General features: G+C 38.0%; 1 protein-coding gene across 1 annotated transcript in view; it reads left to right on the top strand.

Moving 5' to 3' along the window:
* The window catches only part of ITGBL1 (integrin subunit beta like 1), an 88251-nt gene that overhangs the window by 4224 nt on the left and 62332 nt on the right, over positions 1-21695 (top strand). The window contains exons 2-5 of the mRNA XM_053455317.1: positions 511-725; positions 17423-17569; positions 18370-18492; positions 19484-19624. Of these exons, the coding sequence (XP_053311292.1) occupies positions 511-725; positions 17423-17569; positions 18370-18492; positions 19484-19624 (626 nt within the window). The remainder of the gene's footprint in view (positions 1-510; positions 726-17422; positions 17570-18369; positions 18493-19483; positions 19625-21695) is intronic.

Raw genomic sequence — 21695 nt, 5'->3', positions numbered from 1 at the left:
AACATCACACTTGGGGTTCATCACTCTTGGAGCAGTACGCTTCAAGATAAACTAAAGTAAACTAGAATACAAAAACATCTGTGATCTATTCATATAAAAATAAAATTTTAAATTTCATATCTAAAGCATGGTACTGATACACCTCAGGGCAACTGCATTGTGTTTTACAGCCGAAAATTTAGTTTTTCCTAGACTCATACATAAATGATGAAAAATATTATAGCTAATCCAACAAGCCAATGAAAAAAAAACCACTTAACATATTTATTAGAAATAAATAATACTTTGCACCTTTGTTTCCATTCAACACAAAGCAGTAGTTCACACAATAGTAGTTTGCATTCACATTTACAGACCACCATACTGATTATTATATGGTGATAGTAGAACAAAAAAACAATAACTAACTAAAAGCTACCCATCAAAAAGAATATAGTTGATTAAGTTATACCTTAAATTTACTGCTGTAACCTGTGTCCTTTATCATAAATGTATTTTTGTACATTGCAGGAATTTACCCTCATCACCTTCCTCAACCTGTAGTCTGAGCCCTGCTGCATCAGAGAATCGTTGCAAGTCCCCAGATGGGTTAATTTGCAGTGGCAGGGGCAAATGTGATTGTGGAGTATGTTTGTGTGAAGTCAAAGAAGCTGGCAAGTACTACGGGCCACTATGTGAGTGCCACGACTGGGTATGTCAGACCTACGATGGAGAAGTATGTGCAGGTAAAAAGAATGTATCATCAAAGCCTAGCTATAATAGCTTCATATCCAGGGATAACAATCAGGCCAGAGGACAGCTGGCACCTTTTGGCCGGAGGGGGGGGCAAGTAAAGCCTTTAGGCATCTTGCCCCCTCCACACTTATGCAGTGACACACATATGTATACACACTCACACTAATAAAAACTTACACTAACATACACCTACTCAACACACACATACACATTCATGCTCACACACACGCTTACACATACATGCCCACACACAAAAAACACATACACATTCATGATCACACACATGCTTACACAAAAACACACATATACATATTCATACTCATACACACACATTTGTTCTCACACATTCAATTGCTCCTGGGCCACGCTGCCCCTGAATCAAGCTGTGTGTGTTACTGTAGCCACCACCTACAAATGTATGGAAGCTTACTGTAGGTCGCATTATAGTACGATATCCAGCTATACCTTTTACAAGGTAACCTGACCGTATAAATAAAATGATACTCATTCACAGGGTATGACGAAATTAAGACAATCCCATACTCCAGGCACAGAAAGTGACATGAAGAAGCAATGTTGAGGCATTCTCAATACACTGTCTTATTTTACATCAATCATGTTTTAACTTGTGTTGATAGGGAAAAATAATTTGGTGCAAGGAAAATGAATCCTTTTTGGATAAGAGCTCCCTTTGCCTTGAACAGTAAATTATGAAATCTAATAGTTCCATTCACTCAGCTTTTATGTATAAGCTTTTGTTTTTTTATCCATGTTAGATTAGTGATTTTCATCAAAACAGAACTTTCAATATTGGTTGTAGTGTGCTCCCTATATGTCTAATATTCAGCAACAGCGATTGGGAACGAATACTGTGCAGTGTACTCTGTAACATACAGTGTAGTTCAACACATATCATAGAAGCAGTTAACAAAACACATAATAGGCATCTATAAAATCAATTAAAACTGTGCTAAAGGAATTGCTTCTATAGTTTTATATATTTATGTATTCCTGGGAAGTTGCCTGTAAACCTGCATGTGTTGAAAATAAATCACTCTAGACTGTGTCTTACTCTGTCAATTCTAGTTTTATCATGCCCATTGACTATGTGCTGTGGGAATTTTTGGCACTTAAAATACAATAATAATAATAGATAATAGAGCAAAACTTGAAAGATATATACAGACACCTCTGAGGACCAAAATATTAACACGTGGAGAAATAGCTTGCTCAGGTCGTACTCCTCCATGCCACAAATTCTGGCCTAGGCGAACAAGGCAAAAGGTCAGCAGGTCGATGGGGGCGCAGTCCCCTGCCGCAAAACCGGAGGAAAATAGCCTCAGGTGGGGGGATATGAGATATCATAAGCCTCTGGAGTCTGCAAAAATCATCACACTCAATCTTTGCTGACTCTCAATCTTGTTGGTACCCTGATAGCTAGGAGTTAACCTTGGAGACATGACTGTTCTATGATGTTGCAGACCGATTAAATCGAATTACGTTTCTTCACAGGGAGAGTAAACTTTTCACCTCAGCTTTCCACGGAGAGATCTGAGCAAGTGCTGTTATTAGTGCTTGAGGGGTAGTTATTTTAGATGTTCCAGAGGGCAGATTGATATATACGGAAAGAATTTCATTTCTTCCCTAAAACAAGTTTTTTCAGGGGGTGTGGGGGAAGGGAGCCTGAGGTATGCAGTCTAAAAAACTTCTAAAACAGTTTCACACCAACGTGTCATTTTCAAAAGCCAAAAACTACTATTAAAGCAGTCTCAATGTAAGAGGAATTCCGTTAGGGAAAGGATCACTACAATGCATTCCAGTCAAGGGTTTGGCATAATGAAGTTGGAAAAATAGTGTAGCAGAAAATGAACCGAGAATATAAAGTACACAAATAAAAATCTAAAAAAACTGAAAAGTTTCTTGTTTAGTAATCACCCACCCATATACCATATATCATTCATATCAACACTTACCTGCAAACATCTTTATGTCATTATGCCATCAGAGTTCCTAAATGAACCTTTCAGATCAGGGAATTGTTATTGGCTGTGGAGTTAATTACTTCATGGCACCCCTATGACATGTTTTATCAAATCTGAACAATTTCAGGATGGTGTGATATATACTCTGTGTCTTAAAAAATTATTTTTTAAGTAAAAATTGTTTCATTTAAAGTAAAAATAATGTAAAAACTATTTTTTGTCTGTGGTTTTCAGTCTCGCTTACTTACTCGCTTACTCGCTTATCATGTATACAATTTAGGTACCATATTACAGATGAAGTGTTGAATGGCAGAACATTTTGTTTGCTTTTGGATACACTGAGAATGTAGGTTTGGGTATTTATATTCAAAACTAAAATTAACAAGTCTTCATTTTCAGAATGTAAATACAAATTATTAGCCATCGTTGCAATGGCCATACAAAGTAAATCATAAATACATTAGACAAGAGTGGGCAAAGGACAGAACAGAGCCCATAGGCACATAGTAAAGCATTTATATTCTGTTGGCTGATTTTTGAATAAAAATAATGAACTGCAGACTACAGAAGAGACATTTAAGAAAGCTTTTGCTAGAGGCAAAAAAGATATTAAAATGTTAAACTAAAACGAATAAAATACATTCCAGTGATTTATAATTTAGAAGACTTTATGGTTGGTTATATGCAACTATCTCAATTATCATCATTAATAATCTGAGAGATTATATAAAACAAACAAAAACTAATAATAATACTTATAAGTACTTTATTATAAAATTATCCCACATTATACATCTTGATTAGCTTCTACAAAAATTGAAAACATTCATTTTCCTGATTGTTATGAATATTTTTTAATTACATGTCACATTTTGTAATTTCTTTAAAAAAAAACATGCTATTAATGTCATCTGGGTGAGTTTTGTGATGACAATGTAAAAAAGCACATTTTCTGTTTTTAATTTGGTTACTTGCCTTATACCCTTATATGCCACTCTGGCATATAGAAGGTTAAAAGGCATATCATGGGACAGAGTGGCATATAGGGGGGGTATAAGGCATTTCTGGAGGCAGAGTGGCATATAGGGGGTTAAAAGGCATTTCTAGAGGCAGAGTGGCATATAGGGGGTTAAAGGGCATTTCTAGAGGCAGAGTGGCATATAGGGGGTTAAAAGGCATTTCTGGAGGCAGAGTGGCATAAAGGGGGTTGAAAGGCATATCATGGGGCACTCTGCCTCCAGAAAAGCCGTATGCCCCCCATATAAAACCCCCCCACTTCGTCCCACATCTTAAAAGGGGTGGGACGAAGAGCTGAGGCGCGGCCATTGGGTGGAGCAGTGCGTGCACGCCAGCCCCTTTAATTTCATTAGGCGGCAGCGGCCTGAAGAGGCTTTCAATCCCGGTCGTCCCACTGGGATACCTGGAAATTCAAAACAGTCGCTGAGCAACCCTGGCCACACCCTTCCTCTGCCCCTGCAAAGCGGGACAGAGGAAGGGAAAGGCAGGACGGTGGGACAGACACCCAAAATCGGGACTGTCCCGCCTAAATTGGGACAGTTGGGGGCATGCATGTGGGAAATAGGAACAACAGCTGGACAGATTAAAGCTGGACAAAAGTAACAATAAAAAGGAAGTTTTTAATGGTGAAGTAGACATGCAAATAGTTAGCTTTAATGAAATAGATCAAAGTGAAATAGAAGCCACATAGAATGTAATCAATAGTGCACGGAATGAGTTTGACCAAAATAAATACATAATAAAGATGCCATCACCTTTATAATTTACATATGTATTTTGTATGCCATACCCTTATTAAGTAGTTATTGACAAACACATCATGGGTATAAATCTGCCCAAACAAAGAAAAAAGGGAAGCAAACATCTAACAAGCATACAAATACAAAATGCAGGGAGCTGCAACAGATAAATACTGCATATGCTATATTAAAACAAATGCGTATACTTTTTGGGCACATGTTTTTTTGTATAAGTGTGCAAATTTTTAGGTACTGACCAGACTTAATCAATAAGCACTCTTCCACCACTTAGGTGCTTGTATCTAAAGAGGACTTCAGCGGGTTTAATGGTGGTGTAATTCCATTGATTCAGTTCCAGGCTAAGCAACCATGTTGGGATTGGATGGGACTTGCCGAAATTGGCAATATGGTTGTTGGCTGAGTGTGGCCATGTAGTGTGAAGGAATCTCCAGATAATTAAACTTTCTAGATTGGCCCTTAGTCTCTGAGTGTAGCACTGATCCCTCTGATGCTGGGCATGTTTCTTCAATCTCTGCAGTGGAAAGTCAAGTTTTTCCATGCTCCTTTTCTTTACCTGGAGTAGCCCAGCTCCATAAACAAAGGCACAGCCCAAGAAGATGGGGAACGTGCAATTTTGTTTGGTACAAACTCCCCATTATTAATCTTCTTTCTATATACTAATTATGCCAGGCTTTATACAAGTCTTCATATTATTTAGCATTCCCTTTACTGAGCATATAAAACAAAATAAATGTGCTTTTAGATTGCCAAAAAGAAACTAAAAAAGGTTACTTTTGTGGAAATGGACAATCATGAGCAATGTACACACGTGCCCCACTCTTAATTGGGGGTTTCATTAGTCAAGGGCTAAGAGTGATAAGTATTAGCTTGTGAATCGGTTTAATTATGCTAGTTGATTGCTCGGGTCTGTGAGCTTTCATCTCACATCTCGGTTTCATCTTGTAGGTTTTTTGGCTCTATTAAAAAAAAAAGTACCGTAATATTCCAACAACCATGTTTCCAATCTACTGAATGTGCCCATGTGTCAATAAGTTGCTTAAAAATATCAAAATGTGTACAGAGGTATACCACACTGTTCTACAACCATAAAGGTCACAATAATGTGTTTGGAAACAACAAAAATGTGTTTAGAAGTGAAATCTTATAAATAAACTACATAATTGTTGTTGGACACATCATAGATGTCTTGTTAAGGTCATGCTCCTCATCCATGTGAGGGCTAAGGTCAGGGTCCTGTAACCAGGCAACTGTCAGGATAGTTTGGCAAAGTCGAATAGGGAAACACATTAAAGGGGCAATCGAATAATCAAACTCCAACAAATACGCCAGAGGTCAGGGTCACAGCACGAAAACAATGTCTAGGAAATAAGCTGAAGCCAATATCAGAATCCCCTAGAATCATGAATGTTCTGTCTCTACTACAACCAAAAGTAAAATACACGTGTCAATATTGACATGTCTAAGAGTTAGGATATGACCTGTAACCATGAAGAGTCCTGGATTTAACTCAACTTGACACAGGCTGTCCCAGAATCTCAAATATATAATGTGATAATAAAAGACCTAGAGAGCTTTGTGGAACCAGACAATATGCGGTTCTCCACTTGACTAAAATGCCCATGCTCGGCTATTGTCTTGGTAGGCTAAACATCATAGGAATCATAGTTTATGAATAGCTTGTAGGGCTTGATGCTGCCTAGCACTGCATTAGTTCTTCTCTCCATTCACATTTCAGATGTTGTGTTATTTTGGAGTCAAAGATCAGGTTTTATGATTTTTGGTTATATAGAGCAGCACACTGATATTTTGTCATTACTGAAGATACTGCAGAATCTTATTTTACACTGATTTTTACCCTGCCTCACAAACAGATATGAATAGCAACTTACAGATTTACTTCATATTGTACAAAAGATCTTCCAGGTTGCCATCATTTTGTATAATCTTTGTTGGTGTATGAGAAGCTTTTGTCCAAGTTCTTTGAATGGAAGTTTACAGTCATCGAGAAATTGAAGGCATCTAGGGCAACATGAAAAAGGTTTGCGTTTTTGAGGACTTGTCAGGCTTGTTTCATGAAGCTTTAAACTAAAATATTGAGGGAATACTCCAGAGGCAGAGTGTGTGATATAAAAAAAATATTTCAGCCCAATTGGTTAAAAACCCATAAGGTCAGGGGCAGAAAATGACTACATTTGAAAATGTATTCTTCAGGAAGATAATCAGAGTTGCCCGAGTTGATAAGATCATAAGATAAGGTCACAATACAGTTTTCCACTGCTAATACTAATGATTGACAGTTTCTTAATCGATCAGAGCAAATCTGGAAAAACAAACATTGCATTATGTGGTTTTGTGGTAGTAGCATTAGAATCTATCATTTTATATAATGTGAATATTTTTGGACCAGATGGCTTCTTTACCGTGGGACATTTATGCACAGTGACTTTAATGCAGTCCTGTAAAATACATATTTATAACCATCCTCGGTTAGAAAAAACATTCAGTGGCAATGAATAAATAACATTCTAATTATGTGGGCCTGGTGTAGACTGGAGCCACTCGACATCTGTAATAAAGGATTCCCAACACAGTTCTCATAGCTTCCTTGGAATGCTTGTGTGGATCAGGTAGCAACTATTACCTAGGGAAACATATACTCTTCTCACCTATTAGACTGAGTAAAGTAGACCTTTAAGAGCTTGTGGTTTAACCCCTTAAGGACAATGGGCGGTCCCTAAACCCATTGAAAACAATGCGTGTTCTCCAATGGCAAGGAGAGGCCATGAAGAAGATTCCTGAGCAAATTGTGGCAACCCTGGCAATCTTTGTATACTTTCTATGTGAGATTTCTAGAGCCTGGCTTAGCTGGGACTGGCAGGGAAGTAATGTAAGTAGGTAGGCTGGTCAGTCTGGGGCGGCAAAGCATAACTAGGGAGGGATCCAATGTGAGCTAGGGTTTATTTTTATGATTTTGTTTTTGGGATGCTTTGTGCACCAGCCAATGAATCACAGTTTGCTACAAATCAGTGCTCCTGCTCTTTAATGCACTCATGCATGGCCCTCATGCTACAGGGTTTGTCACAGTATGTACATAAATAGAAGGTATATTTTTTATAGGTACCTCTACTTTAACCTCTATTTAAACACTTACTGTTGTTGAACTAAAAAACTACCGTGATATGTCTGGGGTTTGTGCCGTTTGAGGAAAGGGATAATAGTGGTGTTTGGCCGGAAGTGTAAAAGTGTTGTTTTTAGATAAAGCGCTTACAAACCTTACCAAGTCCGTCGTTTTATTTTCTTCTCATAGATCAGGTCCATTCTTCCACCATGCCCCCCGCCTAATTGTACCTGAGTAGAGGTCTGTGCAGCTACTGGCCCAGACCTCTGCTGTCATAAGTTTAAGTGTATGTCTAAATCAAGAGAATGGGGATATTAACAGAAATTTCATATGTCCCCAGAGTAGGAGCCATCTGCTGCTATGTAAGATCGATCATACTCCTTCTAATAGAAATATATAGTACAGCACTGAGTTAAACATGCATTAGCCTATAGAGTTCAACTGGAAATGGTTTTAGTGAGCTATAAAAAACAGAGGTGATGTGGCTCACAATAAATCAATAATAAAGCGTAACCTTTATTAGATATTTCAGTTGAAAGACGGATATGGCACTTGATAACAAGAAAAAATAAATAAAATAGAAAACAATTATGAAGAAAATATGACCGATAATGTGCAAAAATTAATGATGTGCTAAAAAAATAATTAAAACTCCACTGGTTGTAAAATTTGAACTAGGTCAGGAATACTCCTTCAGTCTAGTGACTTCATTTATAATGAATATGGCATTTATACTCTAGCTAGTATAACCTACAATGAGGTAGCCTACATAATGTTTCCTAAGCAAATAATTTGATAAGCAACAAGAAGGCCAGAGCCTAGGGTGCAAAAATGTTGGCGCCCCCTGGTGGGAGAGGCTATATTGCTAAGTCCTCTCCTAACTAAATATTACGAGGGAATACTGGTTAATTATTATTATTATTATTACTATTATTATTATTATTAGTAGTACCGTATTTATATTCCTGTAATATATATTAGCGTTCATATTTTCATACAGGTGCGAATAACATAAATATTACTTTTGGCTAATATCAGATTGTTAGTTTGAGAAGGACTATTAGTATAGAGCTTTTATATATTCTTGAAACCCTGCAGTACAAGTGAAGCCATTCACGTTTTTTTGATGTGAAAACATTGCTGGAATTCATTTCAAATTTGCCACCACATTAATTTTCTGGATTGTGTGATGCCAAAGACAAGTGTTGCAGAGGCATCCATCAGCTTTTTTTTAAAAAGATTGCTCTTTAATGTCAGTGTAAATAGGTACATTACCTTGGCACAATATATTTAGAATTGTATACTTCTATCATTTTTTCAGCTCTTTCATTTAATTGAAATATCTCAAATTAAATATTATTAATACAAAAAACAGCTTTTAGCTATAATACATTTTTTTATTGTCTGAGGTATATTTCAAGATAATGTATCCATGCAGTAAGTTGTGTTGTTGAGAATATGGGAAAAAAATTAACAGTCTGCTACTATAGACAGGCTGGCATGGAGAATGACGAGACATCCATCAGTGGGTAGAGACATCTTGTGAATGGTTTGAAAACAATCCACATTTTTTTTTGTTCAAGAAGCAGGATATAGTACAAGAGACAAAAAATGAACTAAATATTTAAGAACTGGTAAGTGAGCAAACACCCACATGTCTAACATGACTGATCGGATAGCTAATATTAAAGTACCAAGCTGGATTGTTTTCCCAATGATGTTCTGTCAAAGCGAGGAAATATTTACATCTGTTTATATATTTACACATTCTCTTACGCACGAAAAGTACTTGGATTTACCTAGAATTTCGCTGTGCAAATTTTAGGTGTTTAAATGCATAAATTCTCTGCTTCTACAGTAAATGTGTTTAGCAGATGGGCTGAGACATGAGTCAAACAGAATCTGCCGTCTTTACAGACGGCTCGCTAGTTAAAGAAAAACATTTTTCTCCTCCTGCATGGGGATTTATTGTATAACAGATAATTTGAGCGGAATTATATTTTTACATTTCTATTTCATTAGTTATACATATATTATAAATAACATATAGTTATTACATGTATATATATTTACACATATGTACATATATATATATATATATATATATATGTATATATTGTGTGTATATATATATATATATTTGTTGCTGTTCAGTTTGCTAGGGAGTACGGCATATGTCGATGCTTTGAAAAATAGAAAAAAACATAGGTACAATTTTATTTTAGCCTGAAGATGGTAGGTTTGCAAATGCAATGGCATTTTTTAAGATAGTGCGTATGATTAGTACAACATACTTTTGGGAATTATTGCTTTGCTCAAAAAACGGTCACTTATTTCTCCTCTTTCAAAAAGTCTTCATACTAATGATCGTGTGCAAGTGTATGTGCATAAGAGTGTCTCTTGTATCTCTACGTGTGTATTCTTTCATTGCTGATGTTTAGTATGTGTGTATGTAAAAATAATAATGATAATAATATTGACTTATGTAGAATTGTAGTATCCCAAGGTACAATCATAAAATTAATGTTGAGCCCTCACCGCCTCATATTGGTACCTTTCTTTTGGCTGCCTATTTACTATGACCTCATTGCTTATAAAGACAACTTACTTGCAGCTTTTTTTTTTTTATGAACAATTTAAGCATTTTCCTGCTTTATTGAGAGAGAATCAATTGAATATTAGATTTCTTTGTTTTTGCAAAAACAGTATATAATTAATACACAACCTTCTATCGAAGCTGGTTTGATGGATGCAGTTAATTTATCATTGTCTTCGTTGAGAATAAATCTGCTCTGTTTAAGCAACACATAAGTTACATTTATTGTAAATTGTGTCAGCTTTGAACTTTATATTGTATAAAAAACTCAAGATTTAACTGTCCTTAGGAAAACAGCCACAGGACTGCACTTAACCCTGTATACACCAAGAGGGTGGCAGATAAGTGCAAAAGTCTGATTCTCTGTTTCTATGCCATGTTTAGTAACCAACCTCTTGTGTCCACATTGCTTTGAGGAAGGATTTATTTTTATACATGATTCAAGTTTCCATTTTACATATACATAAAACATGTTAGCGTTAGGGCATTTTGCCCCGTTGATATAAACAATGTAACGTAGAGCAAACATCACATGGAGTATAAGCGATGCAACAAAAAAATGATTCAGGAGCATCAATAGATGGGGAGCTTTAGGACTTAAATGAGGTAACATTTACCCTGTTACTATAAAAATCGGAGGATCTAGAAGGTATTCCGAAGCAGTGTTATGCCAACGAGAAGTATAAAAACAAATGTATGTGGGGTGAGTGAAGTATAAATTATGTGCTTGAAAATACTTAAACACACTAGATACTGTATATGGTATACTAGAATTATATTCAGATTCATTCTTGTTGGTTGAAAATTTATTATGCTTCTCATTTGTGTAGATACAATTTTTTTTCACTTTTTGTAGTAGTGGCATAGGTTTTTGTTTACCTAATAAGTATAAATACAGGGTCATATAGCAAGATAATATGTCGCACTTAACTATATCTACTTTAGAACATAGGCCCTATAGAAAACATTGGGCTGGATTCAATGTCGGAGCTACAAGTAATTGAGTAGTAATCCTCACATAGTCTGCAATGGAAGAAAAGCGATACAAAGACATATTGGCTCAAATTAACCAAAATGAAATATCAAATTTTCCCAACCCTCCTTAAAACAGGGGTGTCAAACATGTGGCCTGCTGGACTTCGATGTGTGGTCCGCATGAGATCTGCAGCGGTATCCGCACCTCCAACCAGATTAGCGCCTAGGCACCCAGGAGCTCTGAATAGCAGGGGCGCATTGGGCAGGGAGCGCAGCGTAAGGGATAAGAGACACAGCATGTGTAATAGATGATTTCCGCCATTATGCAATATACTTGTTTTTCCATCAATGTCTGTAAAGTTGGCGTCTCTTACCACAGGTGATGTAGTCCAGGAGCAGGAGAGATAGCCACACACATCAGGGTAGGTATCTCACACCAGACCACGCCCCCTGCGGCAACCCGAGTGTGGCAGCATAAGGTCATGAGGATTTTCGCACAGTGTGCAAGTAGCCAGTGAGAAAGCTGCTATTGAGATAAGTGGGGTGCGTGAGGGAAGGAGCAAGCGTGTTAACATGGATGTGTATGTGTAAGTGTTTATGTGTTATAATAGATTTGTATGTGTAAATGTTTGTGTTAGCATAGATGTGTATGTGTGTTTGTGTGCTTGTTTGGATATATTTCTGTAAACATACATAGAAACTGATGGCAGATAAGAACCATTAGGCCCATCCAGTCTGCCCAATAACTGTAAATGTGTGTAAGTATGGATGTGTGTTTTAGCATAAGGAGAGGCTTTGCGTGGGAAGCAAGTAAGTCAGTGTCTCCTCTTGTCTGCATGTCATTTCTCTTATTAGTGAATGTGTCTTTCAGTCATTTCCAGTTTCATTTGTGCTGCCTTTGTATTCTCTCCTATTTTTCTCTATCTGCCCTTTTCCCTGTGTGTGAAAATGGGAGATAGTAGACCACTGACGTAAGGCAAAAAAAATCACCAGAAAATCGCCTACGTAAATATTTGTCAGTCTGCAAGGCTCTTATCAGAATTGCCTTCTGTGGGACTGGATTACATACAGTTAGCACCATATAATTATATTCCCATAAATACTCAAAACGAGAAATTAAATATTGCTTCCACACGTGTCAAGAAATATGATTGCATTAATGGATGATTGATTAAGCAGTGGATTGATACAAATACTATATAAACTATACACTAAGAACCATGGATTTATTTACACAGTCAAACCCCATAATTATAAAACAAACCTTGAAACCATAGGATCCATTTTTTGCCTATGTTTCCTAGTCCTGGCTAGCAAGTGAAACTAAAGAAGCATCAAAGTATTCCTGGTACTGGTAAGATTACCCACTTGCTACATTTACTAACAGTAAGGTCCGACATTCAGTTTTTTTGCAATCAGTAAAAATATACAGGGTGCCAACAGATGGCGCTAAACTTATGTTACTTTCCACATGGCTTAAAGCCGCATGTGCTATTTTGTATAAATTGATGGGAGAGAGGTCCCAGTAGTGAAACATGTTCTTTTGCTAAAGTCTTTGCACTTTCATTGGATGCCCTGTATCTAGAGGGGGGGCGGTCCGAGGCATGGTGTGCCACACTATATTCACACAAAACCATATGCTATAGGGATTCTATAGAATCTATATATTGTGGGTTTTACCCCTTGTGTTTCTCGGGGAAGCTATAAGACCGAGGGCCCATGCTGCCATATTTTGGAAACAATACCATAGAGTTTCAACAATAAACAATTATGGTTAAGTGCTAAACAACTTTATTTTACACTTAACTCACACATATCTCATATTTTTTGCTCAAAGTAGAGATCAGTCTGTTGTGGGTTGTATTTCAACTCCAGACAGTTGGAAAACCCGACATGCACTTGCATTTTACTTTATTCACAGTATTTACAGTTGACTGTACTGCCCTTCTTCCTGCAGAATATACTTGATGAGAACAAGCACTACCATTATATATATATGTATAGAACATGCTGTGTTACTGCTTCATTAACAAAACATGCCAAGTTCAGACTCAATATACTTACTAATCTGTTCCAATAAATGTGACATTTAAATTGTACATGCAGAGGCGCTCAGTAACAATAAGTATGGTTCATCTGTTCATCTAAGAGTGTGTAATAATTAATATGTTAGTCAACCCAGTCTCTCGACCGGTCTGTCATAAGGCACATGCATTGTAGTAAGATAGAATATGCCCTCATGTGAACTATAGGTCCAAAGTACCACATAATAAGACATTTAATGGGGTGCACTGGGGTGCGTGAAAAAAATGCATTCAAGTGAACTGTACAATGTATTGTGAAATCCACCAAACCTGCAGTAGGGAGGGCATAATCCATGTATAGGCTTTCTGGAGACACAATAATTCAGTCATTGGTTAGTACACTGAAGTTCCTTGTTTCCATGTTTCAATCATCACTTGAAGCATTAATAACATACTATGTATATGAAATATTTATCCTCTTATTATAATACACAGATTAGCCATAAAATTATGACCACCTGCCATAAAATTTTGCCACCAAAACAGCCCTGACTCATTGAGCCATGGACTCCACTAGAGCTCTTAAGGTGTGCTGTGGTATCTGGCACCAAGGTGTTAAGTAGCAAGTAGCAGCAGATACTTTAAGTCCTGTAAGTTGTGAGGTGGGGCCTCCATGGATGTATCCTGGTGCCGTGTGTTCTCCAGTTAAGCGACACACATGCACCCAGGCATCCAGGCAATGTAAAAGAAAACCTGATTCATCAGACAAGACCATATTCTTCCATTGCTCAGTGGTCTAGTTCTTATGCTCACGTGCCCATTGTAGGCCCTTTCGGCAGTGGACAGGGGTCAGTACAGGCACCCTGACTGGTCTGCAGTGATGCAGCTCCATACGGAACAAGTTGAGATGTACTGTGTGCTCAGACACCTTTCTATCAGAACCAGCATTAACTTTTTCAGCAATTTGAGCTACAGCAGCTCATCTATTGGATTTGACCACACAGGCCAGTCTTCGAACCCCACAGGCTTCAATGAGCCTTGGTTCACCGCTTTTCCTACCTTGGACCACTTTTCATAGGTACTGACCATTGCAGACAGGGAACACCCCACAAGAGCTGCCGTTTTGGAGATGCTCTGACCCAGTCGTCTAGCCATCACAATTTTGCTCTTGTCAAAGTCGCTCAGATCCTTACGCTTGTCGATTTTTCCGGCTTCTAACACATCAACTTTGTGGACCAAATGTTCATTTGCTACCTAATATATCCTGCGCACAGGTGCCATGATAACAAGATTATTGGTCTTTTTCACTTCACCTGTCAGTGGTCATAATGTTATGGCTGATCGGTGTATAGTAATCAAACTTTTTTGATGGGGCATAAAATATGCATTATCTATCAACAGTAATTTTTACATACCCAAAATCCTTTGCGTATTGATTGCCCGCAGCCCTGCAGGGGACCAGGATCCTCCTCTCTGGCAGCCTCTGCTGCTGCTGGCACTTCCTCTGGGTGCTTCTATGAGGGAGTTCTGGCGTGACCTTCCGGTTCTCCATCACAGAAGCCCCAGCGGAAGTGGTTGCCAGAGCGTTGCAGGGGACATGGATCCTCCTCTCTGGTAGCCTGTGAACGTCTGCACCATGCACGCAGACAACCTCCGCTGCTGCCAGAGCTAAGGGGCAGCAGAGGTTGTCTGCGGGCAGCGCGCAGACATCCATCGGCTGCCCCCACTAGACGCCAGGGAGTCTGGGGAAGCATTGGTAAGTCGGGGGGGTGGCATATGGGGGTGATATAATGCATTTTCAGTAGGCAGAGTGTCATATAGGGGGTATAAGGCATTTCTGGGGGGGCAGCGTGGCATATCAGGGAGGCAGAATGGCATATAAGGGGGTTTAAGGCATATCTGAGGGGCAGAGCGGCAAGCCTTGGGCAGATGTGCATAACTGGAGGGGCAGGTTGGCAAATAAAAGGAAATAAAAACAAAAAAATCATTTTTCTCAATCATAGTTTTTATTAAATATGAAAAATAGTTTACATGTGAATTCATATTTACTAGCAAAACATTTTTTCTATAGGGTAGTCTTATATTCAGGCTGTTTCTTTTTTCCTAAATTAATATTACAATTTTGGGGGGTCGTCTTATAATAGAGCAAATATGCTATATAACATAATGGTATAACCATCTAATAGAATAGAATAGAAAAATAGAATGTGACTGCAGATAAGAACTAGTCTGCCTATTTATCCCACTGTACATTATACTTTATACTTGCATAGTCTGCTTTCAGTTCTTGGTCTATGACATGGTTATTGGACTTCTGAACACACTGGAAATTCAAAACACCAGTGAAATCTTCTGTTGATTACACTAGTTTAAGTTGCTGTGGTGATAAGAACACTTTTTAGACCTAGTGGTGTAATTACTTTATAGATATATAATTTGGAAAATAATTGAGGCTGATAGGTAAAGGAAAAAATACATTTATTATAAACACAAAACATATTCATTATATGTTTAAAATGCCTTTAGAACATGCTGTTAAGGGCAATAAAATATAGAAACATATACTGCTTGCTTTTTCCACTCTTTATTGCAGTGTTTACTTACTTTTAAGTCCTCACAAAAAATACTCCCAAGATTCTCTCTTCTGCAGTCACTGACAGTGCCCCCAATATTCTGCCATTTTTTACATCCCAAGTGCATTATTTTACATTTATCAACATTTAATTGCAGTTCTACTTAAATCATTTGCCATTTGACTTGTTCCTGTTGTAGGCCTTTGTATCGTCTACAAAAAAAGGCATACCGTATTTGCTCGATTATAAGACGAGGTTTTTTCCAGAGCAAATGCTCTGAAAAATACCCCTCGTCTTATAATCGGGGTCGTCTTCTCAGACCCCCCAAAAAATGTCTGCTGGGGCCATGCTGCTTACCGGTCGCGAGCAGCGTCTCTTCTGTTAGAAGCAGGAGGACAGGAAGCTTGCAGCGTCCTCACAGAGCTCTATCTCCCCCTCCCTCCTCTGGGGGCGGGGCCAGAGAAGTTGCTCTACAGCCGGTCCCCTGCAGAAGTCTTCGAGTGAGAGATCTGCAGTTCAGGTAAGGGGGTGGGGGAGGGTTTTTGGGTAAGTATGTGTGATTAATGTGTGTTTAATGTGTGAAGTATGTGTGATTAATGGAATGAATGAGTATTTAAATGTGTTTGTGTGTGATAGCATGGATGTGTAAGGGGGGTGGGGGTTGTAGCATGGCATAGGGAGGCTGTAATCCCACTACTATCATCCCCAGGTTCCAGCATGTACTGGCTGCCTTGGCTTGATAGGAGTGTGATTGCTGTTAGCAGTTTGATATATATATCAAACTGCTAACAGCAATCACACTCCTATCAAGCCAAGGCAGCCAGTACATGCTGGGTTAAAAGGCATATCATGGGGCTGAGTGGCATATAGGGGGTTAAAATGCATTTCTGGACCTCCAGAAATGCATTTTAACCCCCTATATGCCACTCAGCCCCATGATATGCCTATATACCTCCAGAAATGCATTTTAACCCCCTATATGCCACTCAGCCCCATGATATGCCTTTTAACCCCCTATATGCCAGAGTGGCATATAGGGGTATAAGGCATATCATGGGGCAGAGTGGCAAATAGGGGGGTATAAAGCATTTCTGGGGGCAGAGTGGCATAATTGGGGGGGGCAGGTTGGCAAATAAAAGGAAATTTTAAAAATATATTTTTCTCAATCATAGCTTTTATTAAACATGAAAAAATAATTTACATGAATTAATATTTACTGGTAAAACTTTTTTCCTATAGGGTCGTCTTATATTCAGGCTTTTTGTTTTTTTCCTAAATTAATATTTTGATTTTGGGGGGTCATCTTATAATCGGGGTCGTCTTATAATGGAGCAAATACGGTAGCTTACAATTAAGACCTTCTGCAATATCATTAATAAAAATATATTTACAAAAGTACTATTATTATTAAAAAGTTTGTCACAACAGGAAGTATTTGTGAAATGCCAACCCCTTTCAGATTTTAGTCTCTTGGTGCTTTATAAAATCTCATGTTGAGTGTGACCGTAGCTCTATACACAAACACACACACACATGTATTGTGTATTGTATAACATATATTAAGAAATTGAAAGGAATACATTACTATTCCAATATATAAACTACTCAAAACCAATCATATATGTCTGTTTAAATCTCCAGGACATGGGACATGTGATTGTGGGAAGTGCAAGTGTCATGCTGGCTGGTCTGGTGAAGCCTGTCAATACCCGACAACATGTGACCTGACCCGGAAGCAAAGCAATGCGATGTGCAAGAACTCTCAGGGCATCGTTTGTTCTAACGCAGGTTTGCATTTGTTTTCTAGCTAAAACACTGAAACTTTAAGGTCACTGCAAACTTTTAGATGCATGACTATCATTTAAAATGTTTTTGAAGACTAGTTCGCAATGTTCCAAAAGCAGGCTACTAACATAGGTTATTTTAGTGCATATAATTCTAAATGGAAGCTTGGATGCCATTATTTAATAAAATTAGTAACCATGCTGAGCTTTCTCGCTCAAATTGACATGAGCTCCAACTGTGCATAATTTTAGTTTTTTTTTCCATTCAAAACTACTTTTTCCAAATGTATTATTCAGATATTCAGAGATGATAGGTACGAAAGTCGGTGTGGTATGGGGTATAGATCTTCCTTTTTCCTGTCCCCTTTTTCTGATGCAAACAGGAGAAGAGATATATAAATCCATAAGGGGTACAGGAATTAAGTAAAATAGGAATTGACAAAACTGTTCAAAACTTTTGATTGACTCTGGCAGTGGGGCTTGTTCTTTTCTCGAAAAAATTTTTTTCTCTATATTATTTTGTTGTCATATTTAAACACCAAACGTTCAGCTTTGCCTTTTTAATAGTACTCCAAGTCTTTTAGTCCCATTTTCCTGAAACATTTTTCTATTACTATCAATTTTAACAAATTTAAAAAGGAAGCAAACACCAATTAAAACTTTGCAGATAGCCTTAAAGTATATTAATAATAATTTGCAGAATTAAATCAAAGCTGTTTCGAGGCTAAAGAGCATTATGTTCCTTCTGAAGTAGATTAATTTTGATGACATCACAGCAGTCGCATTTTGTTTTCCTGCTTGTAGGTACTTGCCAATGTGGAAGGTGTAAATGTGAGAATTCGGAAAGTAATGAACTGATTTATGGAAAATATTGTGAATGTGATGATAGAGAATGCATTGATGATGAAACCGAAGAGATATGTGGAGGTATGTACTTTCATGATCATATTACTGTTTCTGTGTTTTGGATTTTAAGTCATGTAGGTTAGGATGGAAATGCCACAGTCCTTTTAATGCGTCTAAAAGTTGTATACTTACTAAAGTTGGGCCTGTCATCCACGCATCTACAGAGAGAAATGATTGTACTTAGCATGTTTGGAATTGTATTTAGTACACAAATAAGGAACGGTGTGTTTCCACCAGCATACATTCATTATAATGTGAACCGGTGCACTGGAGTTACTATATGCATATCTGAAACCGGCCTCCCCGGTCCCACTTTATTTTAAACAATATGGCATCTTGCTTAGCCACTGCTGGCAGCCTGTCAGCTCCAGGCAACTTATTTAAGAAGAACAAGTCAAGATCACAGGCTTTTTAGAACTGCTGCAGGAGATCACGGCACATTAAGCAGAAACACAATTTCTCTAGAGGAAAGCTACTAGAGGGTGAAAAAGGATGCATGCATGTTGAGTATGCTGTGGATTCAATGTATGTTAACATCTCATTTCCATGACTTTATTAGGACTTTCCAAAATTCCGTACAAGCTGCTCTTACATTGGAAGCAGTAGGATGTTTTGTTTTTAACGTATTCGTATTGCTTAGACATCTCGATGAGGAATACATTTGCACAGTGTCTATGCATAAACAGCTCTCATCTAAATTATTGTATGGCACAAAAAAACCTGTATTTGTTTAGCTTTTCTTTTCCACTTGTACAATCTAAAATCAAAAATCTTTTTTCTGGCTTTATAATGATAATAATAGTGCTAAAAATGTTCTGTTAAACATATTAACAATTTACAAATGATTTCTATATATAATAAATATACACAGCATTATAGAATATAAAATATACACACACATATACACGCCAATCTCTCTGTTTCTCTCTCTCTCTCTCTCTCTCTCTCTCTCTCTCTCTCTATATATATTTATATGTATTCCTTGACTGTATGCAATTTGTTTTGGGTGCAGGCCATGGGAAGTGTTACTGTGGAAACTGTTACTGTGAGGCTGGTTGGCATGGAGATAAATGTGAATTCCAGTGTGACATAGCCCCATGGGAGATCAAGAAAAGATGTACAGCTCCAGATGGCAGAATTTGCAGCAACAGAGGTGTGTCATTTTTAATGAAGCTCACATCTGTATGCCTTTCAATTAGTCTTGCATAGTCTTTGTGCTAGGTCGTAATTCATTTACCTAGTATGTTAATAACCCATAGAAGTTCTGATCACACTTGATGATGCATCTACAAAGCAAATATATCGTTTGTCTGAAAAGATGGTCCTGGGAACAAAACACATCACTGACCTTTCTATTTAGAGGAATCACTTGTCTCTTAGATTTGAAGTCCTGTTATTAAAGTTTCTTCTCGCAGTTTCTTCTATTCCATATTTCAGTGACCTTCTATCCACCACGTCGTTTCACACGGGCTTAATCATCTGTGCTTGTATTTCAGTATATTTATTGACTATGATGTGTACTTAAAATTAGTCATTCTGGAACTTCATGTGAAAAAAGATCATGATGTTTTTCTTGTTGTTTTTTTTTTTTTTACCAGTAACTCATTTTATTAAAAAAATTGAATTATTGTGCAAAGTTTAAAACATGATTTTATCTACATTAGAAGTTTCTTGCCTATTAACACATCATTGTAGAAACATGGACTATACCTTTACTACAAATGAAATACAGTTTGATATATGATTATACAGTGGATATAAAAAGTCTGCACACCCCTGTTAAAATATCAGGTTCTTGTGATTTTAAAGAATGAGACAAAGATAAATCATGTCAGAATTTTTTCCACCTTTAATGTGACCGATAACATAAACAATTCAATTGCAAAACAAGCTGAAATCTTTGAGGGGGGGGGCCCTCACAATAACCTGGTTGCATAAGTGTACACACCCTTAAACTAATACTTTTTTGAAGCACCTTATGATTTTATTACAGCAATCGGTCTTTTTGGGTAGGATGGCACATCTTGACGTGGCAATATTTGCTCACTCTTCTTTGCAAAAGCACTCCAAATATGTCAGATTGCGAGGACATCTCCTGTGCACAGCCCTCTTCAGATCACCCCACCGATTGTTCAATTGGATTCAGGTCTGGGCTCTGGCTGGACCATTCCAAAACATTAATCTTCTTCTTGTGAAGCCATGCTTTTGTGGATTTGGATGTGTGCTTTGGGTCATTGTTGTGCTGAAAGGGGAATTTCCTCTTCATCTTCCTAATGGACGCCTGAAGGTTTTGTGCCAAAATTGCCTGGTATTTGGAACTGTTCATAATTCTTTCCACCCTGACTAACGCCTCGGTTCCAGCTGAGGAAAAACAGCCCCAAAGCATGATGCTGCCAACACCATGCTTCACTGTGGGTATGGTGTTCTTTGGGTGATGTGCAGTGTTGTTTTTTGCGCCAAAAATACCTTTTGGAATTATGGCCAAAAAGTTCAACCTTGGTTTCATCAGACCATTTTCTCACGTGCTTTTGGGGGACTTGATGGACCTTATTTTGAACCTTCTTTTGTGTCCTGTCCAGCATTGATAGTACCCAGCAACCCAGTGCTCACACACAAACATTTACACATCCATGCTCACACACATCCATGGTCACACACAAACACAAATACATCCATGCTCACACAACAACATTTACACATACAGAACATGCTTATACACACACACATGCGTGCTGACACATTTACCCATACACATCCATTCTCACACGCCATTTATACATACATGCTCATACACACATATCCATGCTCACACACAAACACACACATCCATGCTCACACATTTGCCCATATACATTCATGCACACACACGCATGTTCTCACACACCCATACACATCCATGCTCACATACACATCCATGGCATACTCCCTCACTCATCGGCTTACGTGAACCCCAGACTTCCCTACTGCTGTGAGGAATCTCGTGTTTAACCAAAGGGTCGCTTAACGTTGTGTTACATGATGCCACTATGTTGTTGCCACCCTAATCCCCCCTCTGCAGTACGCCACTACTCCTGATGCACTTCTGCAAAAGGGTGGAGCTTCTGAGCACACCCTCTCCACCGATTGGAGGAACAGGGAAGAGACTGTCCCCGTGGCTTCACCTTTTTGTGGAAGTGCATGAGAGACCTGATAAATAGATTCACAGAGAAAGAGAGGTGCAAATA

Source organism: Spea bombifrons, chromosome 2 (assembly GCF_027358695.1).
Source record: "Spea bombifrons isolate aSpeBom1 chromosome 2, aSpeBom1.2.pri, whole genome shotgun sequence".
Classification (NCBI taxonomy): Eukaryota; Metazoa; Chordata; class Amphibia; order Anura; family Pelobatidae; genus Spea; species Spea bombifrons.
The sequence above is the reverse complement of the archived record's forward strand: the minus strand, read 5'-3'. Positions and strand labels throughout refer to the sequence as shown.